Below are 17,475 nucleotides of genomic sequence, written 5' to 3' on the forward strand. Positions count from 1 at the left end.
AGGAATTTATTTGAGTGATTAAGAAATGTCACCTGTATTAACCACAGGCAGGTTGGTTTAGCCCTGAACATAAATAACCGCATAGTGTGATGGTTTCTAAAGGAAAACGCATTAAGCAGCAAGTCTTTTCATTGTCTTTTTTTTTTTATATTTTCTTTGGTGAGCTCAGATTTCTATGAGGTTGCTGCCATAGAAATTTAGAACTCATTCTGTGAGCAGTTTCTTATCTGAATTGTTAGACTTAAATATTTGACCAGAAAGGATCATTTGAAATGCCTTCCTGAACCACCTGTAAAAGAAAGCATACACCAAAGGGTTTATGGTAGAATTGATGTAGCCCACCCACAGTAGCGATTCAAACACTGCAGGTGGAATGGAATAACCAATGTATGGATCCACAATGTTACATATTACAAAAGGAGTCCAAAAAGAAAGAAAAGCACCCAAAATAATAGTTAATGTTTTGGTGGCTTTGCTTTGCATTTTGTCCATCACTTTCCCAGAGGTTACACAGCTTGTGTTCTGTATGGTACGAGTTTGTTTCTGTGCCACCAGAAAGATCTTCAGGTAAATACTGACCATGATAATTCCAGGAATGCAAAAGGAGAGAATTGATCCCACAGTGCCTGATACTCTGCCCTGAAACATACTGCACCCTCCTTCACATGCAATGTTACTGTAGTAAAACTCCTCAATTCCCATAATATTAAGTTCAAGGAAAATCATTCCAAATCCCACTATGGCTGAGATGCTCCAACTAACAAGAATCATGATCACTGCAGTGTGAAGAGTTATTTTCCTTGGATACAGCAGTGGATGACAAACTGCATAATATCTGTCAATAGATATGAAAGACAGGTTTAGAACTGAGGCCGTGCACAACAAGATATCAGAACTCATGTATATTTTACAGAACAAATCACCAAAATACCAGCAGGTCTCCACACATTGAATCATAGTTGGAATCATAACCACTGTTCCTAAAAGCAGATCAGATACAGCCAAAGAGAGTATGAGGTAGTTGGTCGGACTGTGAAGCTGTTTGAAATGGCCTATTGATACAATGACTAAAAGGTTTCCAAATACAGTTAAGACCGCTGTTGCCCCGAGGATCACATAGAGGGAGATACGGATTGACATGGGGTAGATGGTCTTCAGACATGAGCCGTTCCTGGACTCATAGCAGAAAACTTCCTCCATCTGCCTGAGTAGAGGAGGGAGAAGGCAGCATTTGACTTCCAACATTACAACAGAGTGGCAGAGAAGGGATGTTCCTTTCTTTGGAAGCATTTTGTCTGATATGAATTTCACCAGGCTTTTTAAAATAGCAATGGCTAAAGCGAGCAGTTCCTAGTAAAGTGGACTTACCTCTCATAGAACACTGGACGACTGTCAAAGGTTCATAGCAAAATACGCTTTATATACCTTTTGCCCCTACACTTAATATCAGCCACTGGACTAAGTGCAATAACAGAGCCTAAGGGAACTGAGGTAAGGCAGCAGTCCCCATGGATGATTCACTGCTCATACAGCGATGCCATCCGTTGGAACCGTAGGCCCCACTATGGTGGAACAAGCACACCTGCCCATCAGATTGAGAGAATCACTTGTCTTTCATTCCAGATTGAAAACTCATATCTTCAGACTAGACGTGGACCCTGTTTGCCTATTGACTTTTTAGGGATTTATATATATATATATATATATATATATATATATATATATAGATAGATAGATAGATAGATAGATAGATAGATAGATAGAAAGATCGATAGATAGATAGATAGATGGATAGATAGTGTAGTTTCTTGATGAATGTGATGTGTTGAAGAATGAAGGAGTGACCGCTGACGCTGACTTGATTAAAATAAGTTAGTTTTATTACACAAATCAGCATCAAACCAGACTTGCAATGGACGTCCAGGAGAGACCCGAGCAGGATGGAATCTCTGCCAAGTGACGCTCTGCACTCGCCTTTAAAGCTGTCCAGAGATAACATACCATCTCTGGTCCCGACCTATAGGTGCCCGCTCAGCCTCTGTCTTGTCATAAATCTAAACATTTCCTCCTCTGGTCGAGCTGGAGGAATAAACAAAATTCCTCTCCCATAGGGCCTCTGAACAGACCCGTTGTTGTGCTCGTTCTCAAGCAATAAATCTAATAGTAACAGTTAATATTATGACCGCACTATATCTCAGCTTTCGGAGCTCAGTGACCTATTCACCTCAAACCTTCCAGACACCTCATATTCCCCCTTCGAGACTATACAAAGTCTCGACAGAGAGAAGAGTAATTGATCATACGATGTTAATTGGCTAAATAGAAATCACTTAATAACAAACACAATTGGTTATAATATACCCTTCTGACCATGCTTAGTCGTAGCAATACAGCAAATTTGTGGAGTGTGAGAGCGAAAAACCAATCTGGCAGCTTCCTTTCTTAGAACATCCATCAATCAATCAAGACAGGAAAATTCTCTCACGGTCCCTCTGCCCCAGGCAACCACCTAAGGTACTCGATACCAATTAACAGACAAAGTCGAAGGGTTTAGAAAACTGTATAGGATGTTACATATAAATGAATACATTTAGAGCAGAAATAAATTTAAATTGTCCAAAGTCAGGCTGGTCGACCCATCGGACCTTCCAGTGGACCTTTCCCTGCCTAGCACCAATGTCCCTCAAAAACCGCAAAAAAATAAAATACCTGAGGTCCCAATGTATTCACTTCATCCTATTACAGACAACTCAAAGAAAACAATAGCAAATCAAAGTAATATGTCTTGCTAAAAATATCTAGTGTAAAGTACAGGATATTCACCAATAATACAGGTTACATTATAGTAAACAAACTCCAATGTTATAAAAACATTCAGGACACATATGTATGTATTGAATTGTTGCTTTTTTTAACACCATCAACTTTAATTGATATTTCACTTGACACTCCTGATCATGATGTCCTCATTCAGGGTCGCCGTCCATTTTCGTCCTCCATTTTCGAGTGTCCATGTTTGAGTGTTCAAGTCCATTAGGCTGTTAGAATCTCTGGACACAGCCATCCTCTGACTGGTCCTGAAAGAAAGAATCACCAGCCAGTATCTTGCACAAACATCAAATACAATATAATGATTTCACTTTTGCATTATACTTTAACATTATTCCAATATATGATTAACATTTTCCTTTTCCCCCCTTTGTCCTTGCATTTTCCTTGTTAACAATAGTGTTGAGTATATGATGGAATCAGATATTTAGAATAGATATTTCTCTACTAGTGTTAGCTCCTAACTACACACCTCTACCCAATTCAGTCCTGTGTGCTGACAGATTTTAACAATGCGATTTTTCAGCACACCATTAATTTTTTCACAAACACCTTGGCTTTGCGGATGATAAACAGCTCCTGAACATTGTTTAATTCCCAATTTTTGCAGAATTAATTTAAATGTTCTATTCACAAACTCTTTCCCATTATCTGAGGATATCCGATCTGGAAGTCCCCACCTGCTTATGACCTCACGACACAAGAACTTGGCTTGTCAACTGACTGAGCATCTTTACGCTTGGTTGGACATGCCTCAGGCCACCGTAAAAATCTATCCACGACGACTAGCATGTATCTTTTACCTCCTATTGGTCTAATCATGTCAACAAAATCCACAACCAACTCACGCATAGGACCTGTCGGAGTTGGAATGTGACCGAGTGGACTCAACACACCCCTCCGAACATTATTTTAAAAGACAGATTGTGCATCTACCTATGACATAATCAATTTGCTCAAGCAAGTACGGTGCCCAAAAACCATACTCTTTCGTGATTTTTCTCCTTACCTCCCCCCTTGCAACATGGGCTAACCCATGTGCTTCCTGAATCATCAGACCTAGTAGGTCAGGGGGTGCTACCATCAGTCCATCATGATTTCTCCACAGACCAGCAGAATCTTGTGTGGCCCCTCGGTCCAACCATAAATGTTTATCGATGGCTGACGCCACTTCTTGCATCGTGATCACATCTCTGAGCGGGATTTTATCTTGTAAGTCCACTTCATGAGTGACCAGAAGAACCTTGCCTGCTTTGTTTGCTCCTGTAACTGCTTTAGCAGCCTCATCATTACCTTGTGTGACCCTCGACGTGTCCATTTTGTGTGCTACACACTCTGCTACAGCTATTTCCTTTGGTTTCATCATTGCATGCAACAATTTCATTACCTGAGCATGATGCTGTGTCGGAAATCCACCTGTCTTCTTAAATCCTCGATTTTTCCACACTGATCCAAATAAATGACACACATTATGTGCATATGCAGAATCTGTATATATAGTCACTCGCTTGCCTTCGGCCAATAGACAAGCTTCAGTCAGGCCCACAAGCTCAGCAAGCTGTGCAGAAGCAGGTTGTGGTATTACTTCTGCTTTCTCAACAACAAATTCAGTTCCCTGGGCTTTGACTACTGTGTAACCAGCACTCAATGTGTCTCCTATTTGATAGCAGGACCCATCAGTCCAATAGTCCACATCTGACACATGCAGTGGGAAAGCTTGCAAGTCTGATCTGAGCTTTGCATATCTCTCTACTTCCTGAACACAATCATGTGGCTCTCCATCCCCTGGTGTTGGTAAATTCTCAGCTGGATTTACCGTGACGCACCTTACTAAGGTGACATCTTCCTGCTCTAAGAGCCTATGATAGTCTCTTAGCCTAGACATAGTCAATGTACATTTACCGAAGTTCAAAAGATTTCTGAGACTATGATGGGTAAGAATTGTCACTGGGTAACCCATAGTTACTGATGATGCTTTCTCATACATTAGATAAACTCCCACCATTGCTCTGTAGCACCGTGGTAGCCCCAATTCTACTTTTGAATAGGCAGTAGAATAATACGAAACAGGTTGAGGGCTTGTCCCTGTACCTGTGGGCTGAGAAAGAACTGCACATGCATATTTGCCTCCAGTGGACGAAGCCACATACAGCAAAAAGTTCTTAGAGTAGCCGGGCAGCGCTAGTGCTGGAGCTTCTTGTAGCCTCTGTTTGATCGTTTTAAATGCCATAAGCCCTTCCTGCGTCCAGGTGAGGTTACAATGGAGTTGAGCATTCCCAGTCTCTTTTATCATAGCTCTCAAAGGCCCTGTTAGGCTAGCATACTTTTCTTCCCAGGCTGAAGAATATCCCGCAATGTCAAGAAATGTCATCCTCTCTCTGACTGTTCTAGGCTTTGGTGCCTCTGTGTCCATGGATTATTGTTTGACCCAAATAAATGACTTTTTCTTGACAATACTGTAGCTTCTTCTGAGAGGCCTTGTGTCCTTTGTCTGCCAATAGCTGTAACAGTTTGATTGAGTCCTCATGGCACGTTTCCTTATCTGGTGAACAGATGACAATGTCGTCCACATACTGAATGACAGTACTTTTCAAGATCTGATCAATCCCAGCCAAGTCAACCTGCAACACTTTATTGAAAATGTGCGGGCTATGTTTGAATCCTTGAGGGAGCCTCTTGTACTTGAAGGTTTGTCCTTTGTATGTGAATCCAAACAACCCTTGACTTTCTTCGCTCAGTGGAACACTGAAAAATGCTCCACACAAATCCAACACTGTGAAGTGTGTAGCCTCTGGAGAACAAGGTATGTGGACCAGGTACATCTGCTGGAAAATCCTGCACCACTTCATTTATCGCTCTTAAATCATGTACCAAGCGATAGGACTCATCTGGTTTCTTTAAAGGCAATATAGGTGTATTGCTCTGAGGATCCGAACATATTTCCACTACACCTGCTTTTAACACTCCTTCAATTTGTGGTTCAATCCCTTTGATTGCCTCCTCCTTTAGTGGGTATTGGTTCTTCCAAGGAGATTTGGTTCCTGGTCTCAGTTCAACTCTCACCGGTTGGGCTGACTTCACAAGTCCGATGTCAGTACTATGTCGTGACAACAGACATTCTGAAATTTGTTGCAGCATCTCCTCTCTCATGCTGTCTGAGTCCAATTTAGCGCTGAATATTGACTCATGTGTCATCTGTATCACTTGTTGTTGTCCTTGTCCTTGAGCTGAAATCATGATTTTCATGAACTTCTGTTCTTCACTCATCCAGATTACTTTTGTAATTTTAGTATCCATTTTTGACATCCTATTGACCCTCTTATTTTTCTTTTATTGTAAATCAAATCGAATTTTTTTTTTAATATGTTTATAAAGCACCGTGTAATCACACTCAACCAATAACAGCTGAATTTGCCAACCCCAAAGGAGACCAATCACTTCCCACTTGTGAAAGCCAATTCACTTGTTCACCATCTGATGCATCTGAACACACTCATTTATGTTAAATTATCAAAATTATATCAGTGTACATCACTCCCAAAACAGCAAAGATAAACCATACTCAGATAATGAAACCAATATTCGCAGAACTCAACAGTATTTAAATCAAATCAGCTTTTTCACATGTGATCAATCAATCAATCAGTCAATAGTACTCCATTAATTAGGCAAATGCCATAATTAGTCAGTCCGTTGCCAAGTCTCTCACTAAATAATTGCAAATGCAATGTATGAAAAATAACTATTACAAACCCATATGTGAAAACAAGCTAAACACGTATCTTATGACTAAATGTATAGGTAAATGCAGGTGAGGTCTATTGAAAGAGTTTGTGGATAAAACCGTACTGGCCTTTAATTGGTTTGGATGGATTCAGGATTCCAGAACGTTGTCATCCACAAGCCTCAGTGTCTGTGAAGATCTGTCAGATGTCTTGTCATCTGCCCTATGGATGATTCAGTTCAGACTCATTCCATCTTCTTTGTCTTTCCCCCAACTTTCACTCAGCATAGCAAAAGAGAGGAAGAAAGAAAAAAGAAAAAGAACAACAGAAGAGTTCAATGCCTTAGGCTCACTCTAAATTCTTATACACACTGTAATACAATTCAGTGTGACATACATTATCAGCTTTTTTATTTTGTGCACACTTGAAATAAAGCAATGGTTACTTTTAATCATGCAATGCATTTAAAGTCCAAAGAGTATATTAGTCAATCTGATATCACTTTTAATTTGTTATTTTTATTCTATTTATCTATTTATTTTTATTTTATTTTATTATTTTTTTTCTACTTATCTATTTAATCTTATTTTATCCTTTTTATTCTTTCTTCTAACTACTGAGAGAAAAGAGTAGAGAGGGGGGGCTCAATCACAGCCCCTCTTGTCAGGAGGAGGTAACTAAGTTCGTCTCTTGTGTGAAGCACCACCCCTTGCTCCACCTCTTAAGTTTAGCAAAGACTTCCAGTATGGACTGGTCGTCAGCGAGTGAACATCCTGTTTTGGCTCCCGTAGGGACAGCCCAGCTCCATGCAGTTACGCACAGTGGTAAATCAAAGCTGTTTTCTCTCAGCAGCCGAAACCCAAACCTCTTTTCTTGCATCAAGAACCAGAGTTTCCCTTCACCCCAACAAGACCATCTACTCTTTTAACCAGACAGGACTCACAGAAATCACCAGCACACACACCCCAAGCATAAAAAGAAAAAGAAAAAACCCACACGCCAATCAAACAAATCACAAATCCTCCTTCCAATTCAGAGCAGGAGATTTTCTTTTATTTTCTGGATGTGTACATGTATGTGTAGGCAGACTGTGACTCTAGTCCTTCAGAAGGCTCATTTTGTTATCAACTATATAAAGTCCTGTAAAGGTTCATATCATTTATCAAATGCACAAACGTAACTCCTTTTATTTCACTTTATCTTTTTCATCTTACTTTAGTTCAAACTTTATTTTTCATCTTTAAGCCTTTAACTTGTAACTCTTTTTATTTCACTTTATCTTTTTCATCTTACTTTAGACTTTTGACTTTTATCTCTTTTTCACTTTACATCTTACTTTAGACTTAACTTTTATCTCTTTTTCACTTTTCATATTTTTCATCTTACATTAGGCTTTTAACTTTTATCTCTTTTTCACTTTTCATCCTTTTTCATCTTACTTTAGGCTTTTAACTTTTATCTCTTTTTCACTTTACTTTCATCTTTTTCATCTTTATTCATATGATTTTATTTTGAGTCAATTCCTCTGGCCAGGGTTATTTCCTCTTGTTTTTCCTACCTAGATTTGACAATATTATATTTTAATTCGGCCAACTTTCACGCAGCATTTAATGTACACATGTCTTACTGTTTAACGAGATACGGGCCCTGTCTTCGTTAATCTTTCATGGTTATTTAAATAACTTTTGGCTACTAGTTCTGCCATTCTTTAATTACTTTTTATTTCTACTTTCTCCACATCTTTTAAGCCTTTAACTTTTACTTTTAACTTCATTTTTCATTCCTCTCGTCTCTATTCTCTATTCTCTATTTCAACTTAATTCTCTTTTTCTTCATTTATTATTCACTTATTCCCCTTTTTTACGTCTTTTACATCTTAATTACCCCAATTTAGACAGAAACTCACTTCACACATCAACACATCATCTCCATCTCCGCATAATCTCAGTGCAGTCTCTTTGCCAAAAACACAACTGCTCCAGACCACATAACAGCTTAATTTTGTGAGAGGTCACTCACCCTGAGAGCGGCAGTTCGCTGGAGCAGGCAGCCTCGGCAGATGAGGCCCAACAGATCCTGTTCGTGACACCACTTTGTCGTTTCTTGATGAATGTGATGTGTTGAAGAATGAAGGAGTGACCGCTGACGCTGACTTGATTAAAATAATAGTTTTATTACACAAATCAGCATCAAACCAGACTTGCAATGGACGTCCAGGAGAGACCCGAGCCGGATGGAATCTCTGCCAAGTGACGCTCTGCACTCGCTTTTAAAGCTGAACAGAGATAACATACCATCTCTGGTCCCGACCTATAGGTGCCCGTTCAGCCTCTGTCTTGTCATGAATCTAAACATTTCCTCCTCTGGTCGAGCTGGAGGAATAAACAAAATTCCTCTCCCATAGGGCCTCTGAACAGACCCGTTGTTGTTCTCGTTCTCAAGCAATAAATCTAATAGTAACATATAGTAGTAACTTAGTTACTAATCTAATAGTAACTTAATATTATGACCGCACTATATCTCAGCTTTGGGAGCTCAGTGACCTATTCACCTCAAACCTTCCAGACACCTCATATTCCCCCCTTCGAGACTATACAAAGTCTCGACAGAGAGAAGAGTAATTGATCATACGATGTTAATTGGCTTAATAGAAATAACTTAATAACAAACACAATTGGTTATAATATACCCTTCTGACCATGCTTAGTCGTAGCAATACAGCAAATTTGTGAGTGTGAGAGCGAAAAACAGTTGGTTTTACAGATCCACCAAAATGTACTTATCATACATCGTACAATATTGTACCATAATCATAATACACTTTGGAAATTTGTTTCTAATGAGATAAAGAAATAAATAAAAAATTTGATACTGCAGATCATACAGGTTTCGAATGTGACTCAAGACCACTCAAGACCATTGCCATGGGTAGAAAGTTAAAAATGTACTTAAGTACATTTTTCTGTATAGTCTGTACAGTTTTAGAGACTCACCTTTTACTCCACTACATTTCCAAGCAAATATGTAAACTTTTTCCTCTACTTCAACTGCTTTACTTTTTGTTTTACTTTTTTATTTTACTTTTTTATTTTTATTTTATTTATTTTTTTTTATCAGAACTTTTATTGTTATTTACATATCAAAAGAAAACCAAAGAGGAAGGAACCAAAGTTGTTAACCTAAGTTGTTTCTTCCAGTAGTTATTGTTGCAAAACATGAGAAAATGTGAAGTATCTGCTTTTCTAAGTGTGCTATTATAATTCTAACAGCGCAGGTATTTGCAGGACGCATATTCAGGAAATGTCGGGATGGATTAACACAGGGCTCACATACTCTATTCCTCCCACTGAACAACTAGGCAACTAATTGGCCTACTTGGGTAATCTACAGTATGAGTAGTTTCTACAGAGAGAGAGAGAGAGAGAGAGAGAGAAAGAGAGAGAGATTTTCAGCAGTTTAAAATATGGGTAGAGAGGGTCTTTAAATCTCATTTTTGAAAATTCTAAATTACAAAAATTGCATGTCTTAGCTTATTTCCTAACTTGTTTTGAATAACAGTAATATCACATATTATTTTAAACTACTTTTCACAATTTCATATTTCGTCCAAAGCTGGTTACAGTTGCCAGTCGGAAGCGGAAACTTTCTGTTTCTAGTCTTTTCTATTAGCGCAGATGTTGCCAAGAAAGCTGATTCATGGAAGTGAAAATAGTCAATAAACCCTGAATTTCCTAATAAAATGCAGTTTGTGACACACATACAGTATAGACTGTCTGACAATATTGTGATTATTGTGAGCTTCCAACTTTCTAAAAGGAGAACATATTTATGTATTTTTGGAGAAAATGTGCCCTATTGACTGCATTTGATCAGTGAAATGCATGCCTGGGTTGAAGAATAGCGTATCCTTTAATATATTGGAAAGTTCTGTGGGTAATACCATACAACAAACTCAAAATATGTATGATGACATACAGTGTATCCAAACTTTTTTCACTGAGGGCCACATACAGAAAAATAAGCGAAGGGCTGGGCCACTCACTAGAGGAGAGGTATATTGCCTCACCTCTAGTGTACTAAAGTTAGCAAATTCAATCAAATGTAGGTAAATGATGCTTGATAATTGAATGTGCTTAAAGAAAAAAAAAACGCCTACGTCACAGATTTCCATGAATGAGTTTTCATTTATTTAGTTACAAAATGGTTGGCAGCACATTCTCAAAACAGCAGCCTTAGATTGCTTTATAGTCAGGATGGTTACCCCCCTTCACAGCCCTGTATAAAGGGGGGCGTGAGTGGCTGTGGTTGCACCGCCTGCTTGCCCTCTAGCCGGACAGTTCCGGCAGTGTGTCAGCCTGCCTGCCTTTTCTGTGGATTCTGTGTTCTTCCGTGCCTGTGGTGCTATGGGGTCAGAGCTGCGTGGCTCATGGATGGCTGCACTGATCTGTCTGTCTATCTCATAAGAATCTCTAACCCCCTCACCATATGAAAAAAAAAACCCTCTCCTAATGCTCTACCAATGCTACTTATACTTAGAGAAGGTTTAGGTGGTTGTGACTGTCATATACATTTGGATTGACTAATGTAATGTAATGCAATGTAATGCAATCTTATGTAATTATTTTAGGCTGAGGTTGAGGCTGAGGGTGCCAGACATCAGTATTAAGTGAGTTCTGAGTGTTGGTAGGCAGTGGGAAATCAGAAAGGTATTGGCACGCAGCAATGATTGATAACTAGGAAGCAATGCATTATAAGAGAGCACAACATAGGCTATAGGCTACCGCATAATCCTATATATTATTGAAGTTATGCAGCCTTGTGAACAGTCCAAGTCAATTCATAAACTTCATCCACAGAAGGAAGTCAAAATGATGACACGGACAAAGAAAATTGTTGTTGTCAGCGCAGCAATAATAAACACAACAATACAAACTTCACTACAAGACAAGTAGAAGTCTAGAGTAGGGTTTACTTGAACCTACATGAGTATAGTTTCCCATCACTTAGAAGCTGTTGCTTTTCTTCAAATCAAAGACTTGCAAATTTTAGAAAACGCAAAATGCTAGCCATCTTGTTAGTGAGCGCCCAACACTTTGAAGTGACAGTGCGAAGGCGTTTGTGCAATCGACAAAGCACTCATACGTATTACGAAAGAAATTATAGGTACTCTCCAATCATAATGTTCTTTTACCCAGAAGGTCGGGATGGACCCGTGCCTTTCGACATAGATGTTGAATGATACTACTCCTATGGAGGTGAAGGCAGGGAGGCTCACTGCCCTGTGACGCAAGCTGTCAGTCTGAGACACCCAGAGCAGACAGCTTGCAGCAGAGACAGTTAGGCGCCATTGATGCAAACTGTAGTATATGCTGTACATATATATATATAGATAGATAGATAGATAGATAGATAGATAGATAGATAGATAGATAGATAGATAGATAGAATTATTGTGAAAATCATATCATAAAATATGTATACTTAGAACATTTGCATGGAGAACCTCAAAGTATAATGGTGCAGTCAATTATTGACTGATTATTATTATTATTATTATTATTATTATTATATTATTATATAATTATTGATTCAAACATTTTATTTTGAGTAATTTGCTCCTCCTTGGAATACTGATACTGATACTGAAATTATTGATACACTTGTGACATTGGCTTCTAATGAGGTCAAAAATAAATGTGATACTGCAAATCATACAGGGTTCAGATGTGATGGTACTAAAGACCAGTGCCACTGGTGGAAAGTAAAAATGTACTTCCGTAAACGTCCTGTATGTCTGTAAGTGGACCACCACTGGCCATTGCAATATGGAGAATCTTTTTATCATGATTAATTTGTTTGTGTTCAGCATTACCCCTGAGAAACAAATTGGCCTGCTTGACCAGAATCAGCTAGATGAAGAGTTCCAATAAACACCAATTCTGATAAACTTTTCTCATTCAGGGTATATCGCAGAAAAAAGAAGGCTATGAAGCTATCATGGACCAATAACAAAACTTAGCAATAGGGTTTGTAGAGGTAAAATAAAGTGCAACTAAACCACTTTTCTATTCAATGCATACAGTTATCAAACCTTTTATCACATCTCAATCTTTTGCAAGAACTTGTATATTTCCAACTACAGCATATTGAATCATATACACTACTGACAAAAAGTTAGGGATATTTGGCTTTCGGGTGAAATTTATGGAAAATTAAGTTCACCCTAAAGTGATATTATATCATGAAAGTAGGGCATTGAAGTCGAAGCACGCAATGGTGATTTCCTCATCTCAAACAATTTATTGAAACAAAAGCCAACAACAGTGGTGGGTATATCACAACAAAAAATTTCAATGTCTCAATAACTTGTCATGTGCCCTTGAGCATCAATTACAGCTTTTCAACCACGTCTCATGCTGTTCACAAGTCGACTTATTGTCTGCTGAGGCCTGGCACCCCACTCTTCTTGAAGGGAGGCCCTCAGGTCATTGAGGTTCTGGGGTACAGAGTTACGAGCCTCTACACGGCGACTCAGCTGATCCGATAGGTTTTCTATGGGATTCAGGTCTGGAGAAAGCGCAGGCCACTCCATTTGAGGTACCCTAGTCTCCAGCAGCCATTCCTTAATGATGCGACCTCGATGAGTTGGAGCATTGTCGTCCATGAAGATGATATTAGGCCTGTGTTGTTCATGCAGGGGCACAATGACTGAATTAATGATGTTATTCAGGTAGTTTAGGCTTGTCACTGTACCATTCACAAAGGGTAGGGCAGTTCTGTATTGACTTGACACACCTGCCCACACTGTAACACGAGAGTACCTCCTCTCCTAACTTACAATTACTTAGCACTACCTAGCAGTATTTATTGTTACACTAATGTCTCTGTCGCAATGTAGCTTGAATGTTATTCTCCCTTGGAAGTCGCTTTGGATAAAAGCGTCTGCTAAATGACTACATGTAAATGTAAATGTAAATGTAAATGTAACACCACCACCACCAAAGGCTCGTCTGGTGACAACAGTGGCTGATTCATAGCGCCCTCCTTGACGTCTCCAACATCGTTGGCGGCCATCATTTCTGCTGAACTGGAATCGACATTGCAGACATTCATTTAGCAGTTAAAAGAAGAACGTTTTTTTTTCCATATACAAGGTAAAAACAAAATTTACTGGAAAAAAGTAGTCATGCAATGCGATAACTCATTTCAAATATCAATTGACAACATTAACCACAATGCGGTCAATTTACAGACAAATGTATGGTTGAGGAATGGCGCCTAAATATTTTCAACGTGAAAATAAGATGACAGCATTTCCTGAACCAGGGATAAAATAAGGCGTATATAACAGGGTTTAGGGTCGAGTTGAAGTACCCAAGCCACACAAACACTTCAAACACAGCAGCAGGTGTGCTGAAGCCCATGTAGGCATCGATAATAGAATTTAGGAAGAAAGGTAACCAGCAAAATATAAATGCACCAACCACAATGCTCAGGGTCTTGGCTGCCTTGTGCTCTGAGCGTTTAATCTGCCCGACTCTGCCTTTTTCATTTAAACCCACACAGTTGTTGAGGTCCTCAATCTTCCTCACCTGCTCTTTAGCCACAAGAAACACTTTAGTATACAAGCCAACCATGACAGTGCAAGGAAAGAAAAACGCTATGAAGGTGTCCAAAGTTCCCCAAAGCCTGTTAAAGACCAGATTACAGCTACCCAGGCAGTATATTTTAGCTAGATAGTCTTCTAACCCTGCCACGTTGGCTTTTGAGTACAACAACCCATAGGAGTAGAGAGTGGCGAGCATCCAGCTGCCAAACGCCATCGACCAGGCCACCGGCATTGTGATGTTTGTGGCATAGTGCAGAGGGTGGCACACCGCCTCGTGGCGGTCCACAGCAATGCAAATCAGGTGGAAGATGGAGGCGGAGGTGAGGAACACATCAAAGCTGGAGTGGAGGAGGCAGAAAGCGTCTCCGTAGAACCAGCAGCCCTGGACTACACGGAGGGCACTGAAGGGCATGACCGTGAATCCCAGAAGCAGGTCAGCCAGTGCCAGAGACAAAATCAGCACATTGGTGGGGCTGTGCAACTGCTTGAAGTGAGCGATGGACACAATGACGACAGAGTTCCCCACCATGGTAACCAGCATGGCCAAAAGGAACACAGAATACAGAGCCGCTTGGGCCCCGGGTTGGAACTGCACTCTGAGGCAGGAGGCGTTGGAGCCTGGGTAGCAGAGCAGCTCCTGAGGAAGATTATCAGTCATAGTTAATTCAAAACACAGTCATGCATCAAACCCGGAATAGACCCAAGGGGACAAAGTAACGCACCAAAAAAAGAAAGAGAGATCTGGTATCTTCTGTGTTGTCACTATGCCAGGAACACGTATATATACTTCCTGCTAATCTAACCAACCAATCACAACTATTCACATGTATACTGTGGATGTAAACAGCCAGAGATCTCTAGGGATAAAAAATGTAGTGCATTCGCTTTCATGTCTTTATTTTAACAGGGAAATAATTATCTGCTTATATAATATTTGTAACCACATAGAAATAAGTACAGTTACACTTCTCACATAACAGGTCAAATAAGCATATACATGAAGACAATATGTGGGCAGTCAAGTCCAGTATTACCATCGCAGGGGACAAGGTGCAGTGTATATGTGATGAGTAGTTGTGTGTGTGTGTGTGTGTGTGTGTGTGTGTGTGTGTGTGTGTGTGTGTGTGTGTGTGTGTGTGTGTGTGTGTGTGTGTGTGTGTGTGTGTGGCAGGTGGCTTTCGGTTCAATCAGCTCTGACTTCTGGAATTGAGGCCAGGTCCCAACTGGAACCCATGTTATAACAACAGAACGGGGGAGCCAATGCCAGGTCTCAGTTGACCATTTGTGTCCAATGCATAGCAGTATAAGCTTGTTTCAATCCTGCATCTTCACTTTAAAGGATATGTTCACTATTTTACAACTCGGGCCTTATAAAAATGTTGGTTTGCATCATTTATAAATGTTCATAGGTCACGCTGTACCATTGAGAAATTGACCCCTGTGCTGCAGCTTCTCGCTGTGCTGAATGCAACCATTGTCCAGCAAGGCAAGTTAACATTAACAATTAACATATACAATTTCCAACAATTTAAAATATTGGTACAGAGGGCCTTTAAATCTCCTTTTTGAAATTGCAAAATGCAAAAATACTAAAATTGCATTAAAATCACAAGTGCCTTTGTGTATTTTTTTTTTTTACATGTTTTTTTTACATGTTTCAATAATATCACATTTTATTTTAAACTGCATTTTGAAATTGCTTTAGCACATCTTCACAGTACAACTTCCTGTTTCTAGTCTCTTACATTAGTACTGTTGTGGGAAAAATTGCTGATTTGTGGAAGTGAAAAAGAAGAAAGAAATAATAATAAGAACAAAATTTTAAGGTTCAAAAATGTTGCCCCATTTGACTGAATTTGAACACAGTGAGAAGCTTCAGCAGAGCAGTGCGCAAAGGAGGTTGCGCGACGGTAAAGCCTTTTCTTTGTCTCCACCATCCTGGGGAAACAATTGTCATGACCCCAACTCACCTCTCGAACAACTCATTCTATAAACAGTTTTTTGTTTGAAATGTCAGAATTGAAGATTTTACCAGATAGGATCATTTGAAATGCCTTCCTGAACCAGCTGTAAAAAAAGGCATACACCAAAGGGTTCACAGTGGAATTCAGGTAACCCAACCACACAAGTGTTTCAATCAGTGAAGGCGGAGTGGAATAACCGATAAAGGGGTCTATGATGTTACAGATGAAAAAAGGAGTCCAAAATGAAAGAAAAACACCCATGATGATTGCTAGCGTTTTGGTGCCTTTTCTCTGGTTCTTGCTAACCACTTTCCCAGAGGTCACACAGCTTGTGTTCTGTATGCTACAGAATTGTTTATGTGCCACCAGGAAAACTTTCAAGTAGATACCAAGCATGACAATTCCTGGAATATAAAAGGACAGAGCTGAAGAGACGTTGCTTGATACTCCACTCTGAAACAAAATACACACTCCCTCACATGCAATGTTGTTGTAATAGAACTCCTCTATTCCCAAAATATTAAGTTCAAGAAAAATCATTCCAAATCCCACTATGGCCGAGACACACCAACTAACAAGGATCATGATCACTGAGGTGTGAACTGTTATTTTCCTTGGATAAAGCAGAGGTTGACAGACTGCATAGTATCGGTCAATAGATATGAAAGACAGGTTAAGAATTGAGGCAGTGCATAACAGGACATCTGAAGTCAAGTAGATTTTGCAGAAAAAATCACCAAAATACCAGCAGGTCTCTACACATCGAACTATACTTGGAGCCATGACCATTACTCCTAAAAGCAGATCAGATACAGCGAGAGAGAGGATGAGATAGTTGGTCGGAGTGTGAAGCTGTTTGAAATGAGCAATCGATACAATGACCAAAAGGTTTCCAAACACTGTGAGGACCACTGTGGCCCCCAGGATCATATAGAGGGAGATGCGGATTGACATGGGGTAGATTGTCTTTAGACATGAGCTGTTCCTGGACTCATAGCAGAGAGCTGTCTCCATCTTTCTGGGGAGAGGGAGGGTTGGCAACATTTTTAAAATCAGAAATTGAATCAGACATTGAATCATTTCAAATACAAAAATAAATTGCTGATAAGGTCTATCTGGAAAGCTAAAAGTCCTTAATCCATAGTTTAGCAAAGAAAGAAACACACTTTATGTACACTACTAAATGTATAAATCCCTCAATTATCAATGACTTGCAAATAGCTCTGGCAAAGTGGACTTACCTCACAGCCTGCTGGACAAATAACCACTCCTACCAGAAGATTGTGCATTATATTTGGTAGACGAATGAGGGTCAAAACAGTCAACTGATTCTCTGACTGGTCCTTAG

The 17,475-nt window shown here is 39.6% G+C and overlaps 3 protein-coding genes across 3 annotated transcripts; all 3 read right to left on the reverse strand.

The window, feature by feature from the left end:
• Window positions 1-204: 204 nt before the first annotated feature.
• On the reverse strand, window positions 205-1,200 carry LOC307235138 (trace amine-associated receptor 1-like; the record flags this gene model as incomplete). The annotated part of the gene is made up of 1 exon (XM_080007128.1): window positions 205-1,200. One exon carries the CDS (start codon window positions 1,198-1,200, stop codon window positions 205-207), a length of 996 nt encoding a protein of 331 aa, XP_079863254.1.
• Window positions 1,201-13,795: 12,595 nt separating this feature from the next.
• Window positions 13,796-14,704, reverse strand: LOC307234901 (trace amine-associated receptor 13c-like; the record flags this gene model as incomplete). The annotated part of the gene is made up of 1 exon (XM_080006767.1): window positions 13,796-14,704. The coding sequence occupies one exon, from the start codon at window positions 14,702-14,704 to the stop codon at window positions 13,796-13,798; it is 909 nt and encodes a 302-aa protein (XP_079862893.1).
• Window positions 14,705-16,145: 1,441 nt separating this feature from the next.
• On the reverse strand, window positions 16,146-17,141 carry LOC307235137 (trace amine-associated receptor 1-like; the record flags this gene model as incomplete). Its single annotated transcript, XM_080007127.1, has 1 exon — window positions 16,146-17,141. One exon carries the CDS (start codon window positions 17,139-17,141, stop codon window positions 16,146-16,148), a length of 996 nt encoding a protein of 331 aa, XP_079863253.1.
• Between the last annotated feature and the right edge of the window lie 334 nt (window positions 17,142-17,475).

The sequence above is a fragment of the Zeus faber genome (genome assembly GCF_960531495.2).
Source record: "Zeus faber genome assembly, chromosome: 9".
NCBI lineage: Eukaryota > Metazoa > Chordata > Actinopteri > Zeiformes > Zeidae > Zeus > Zeus faber.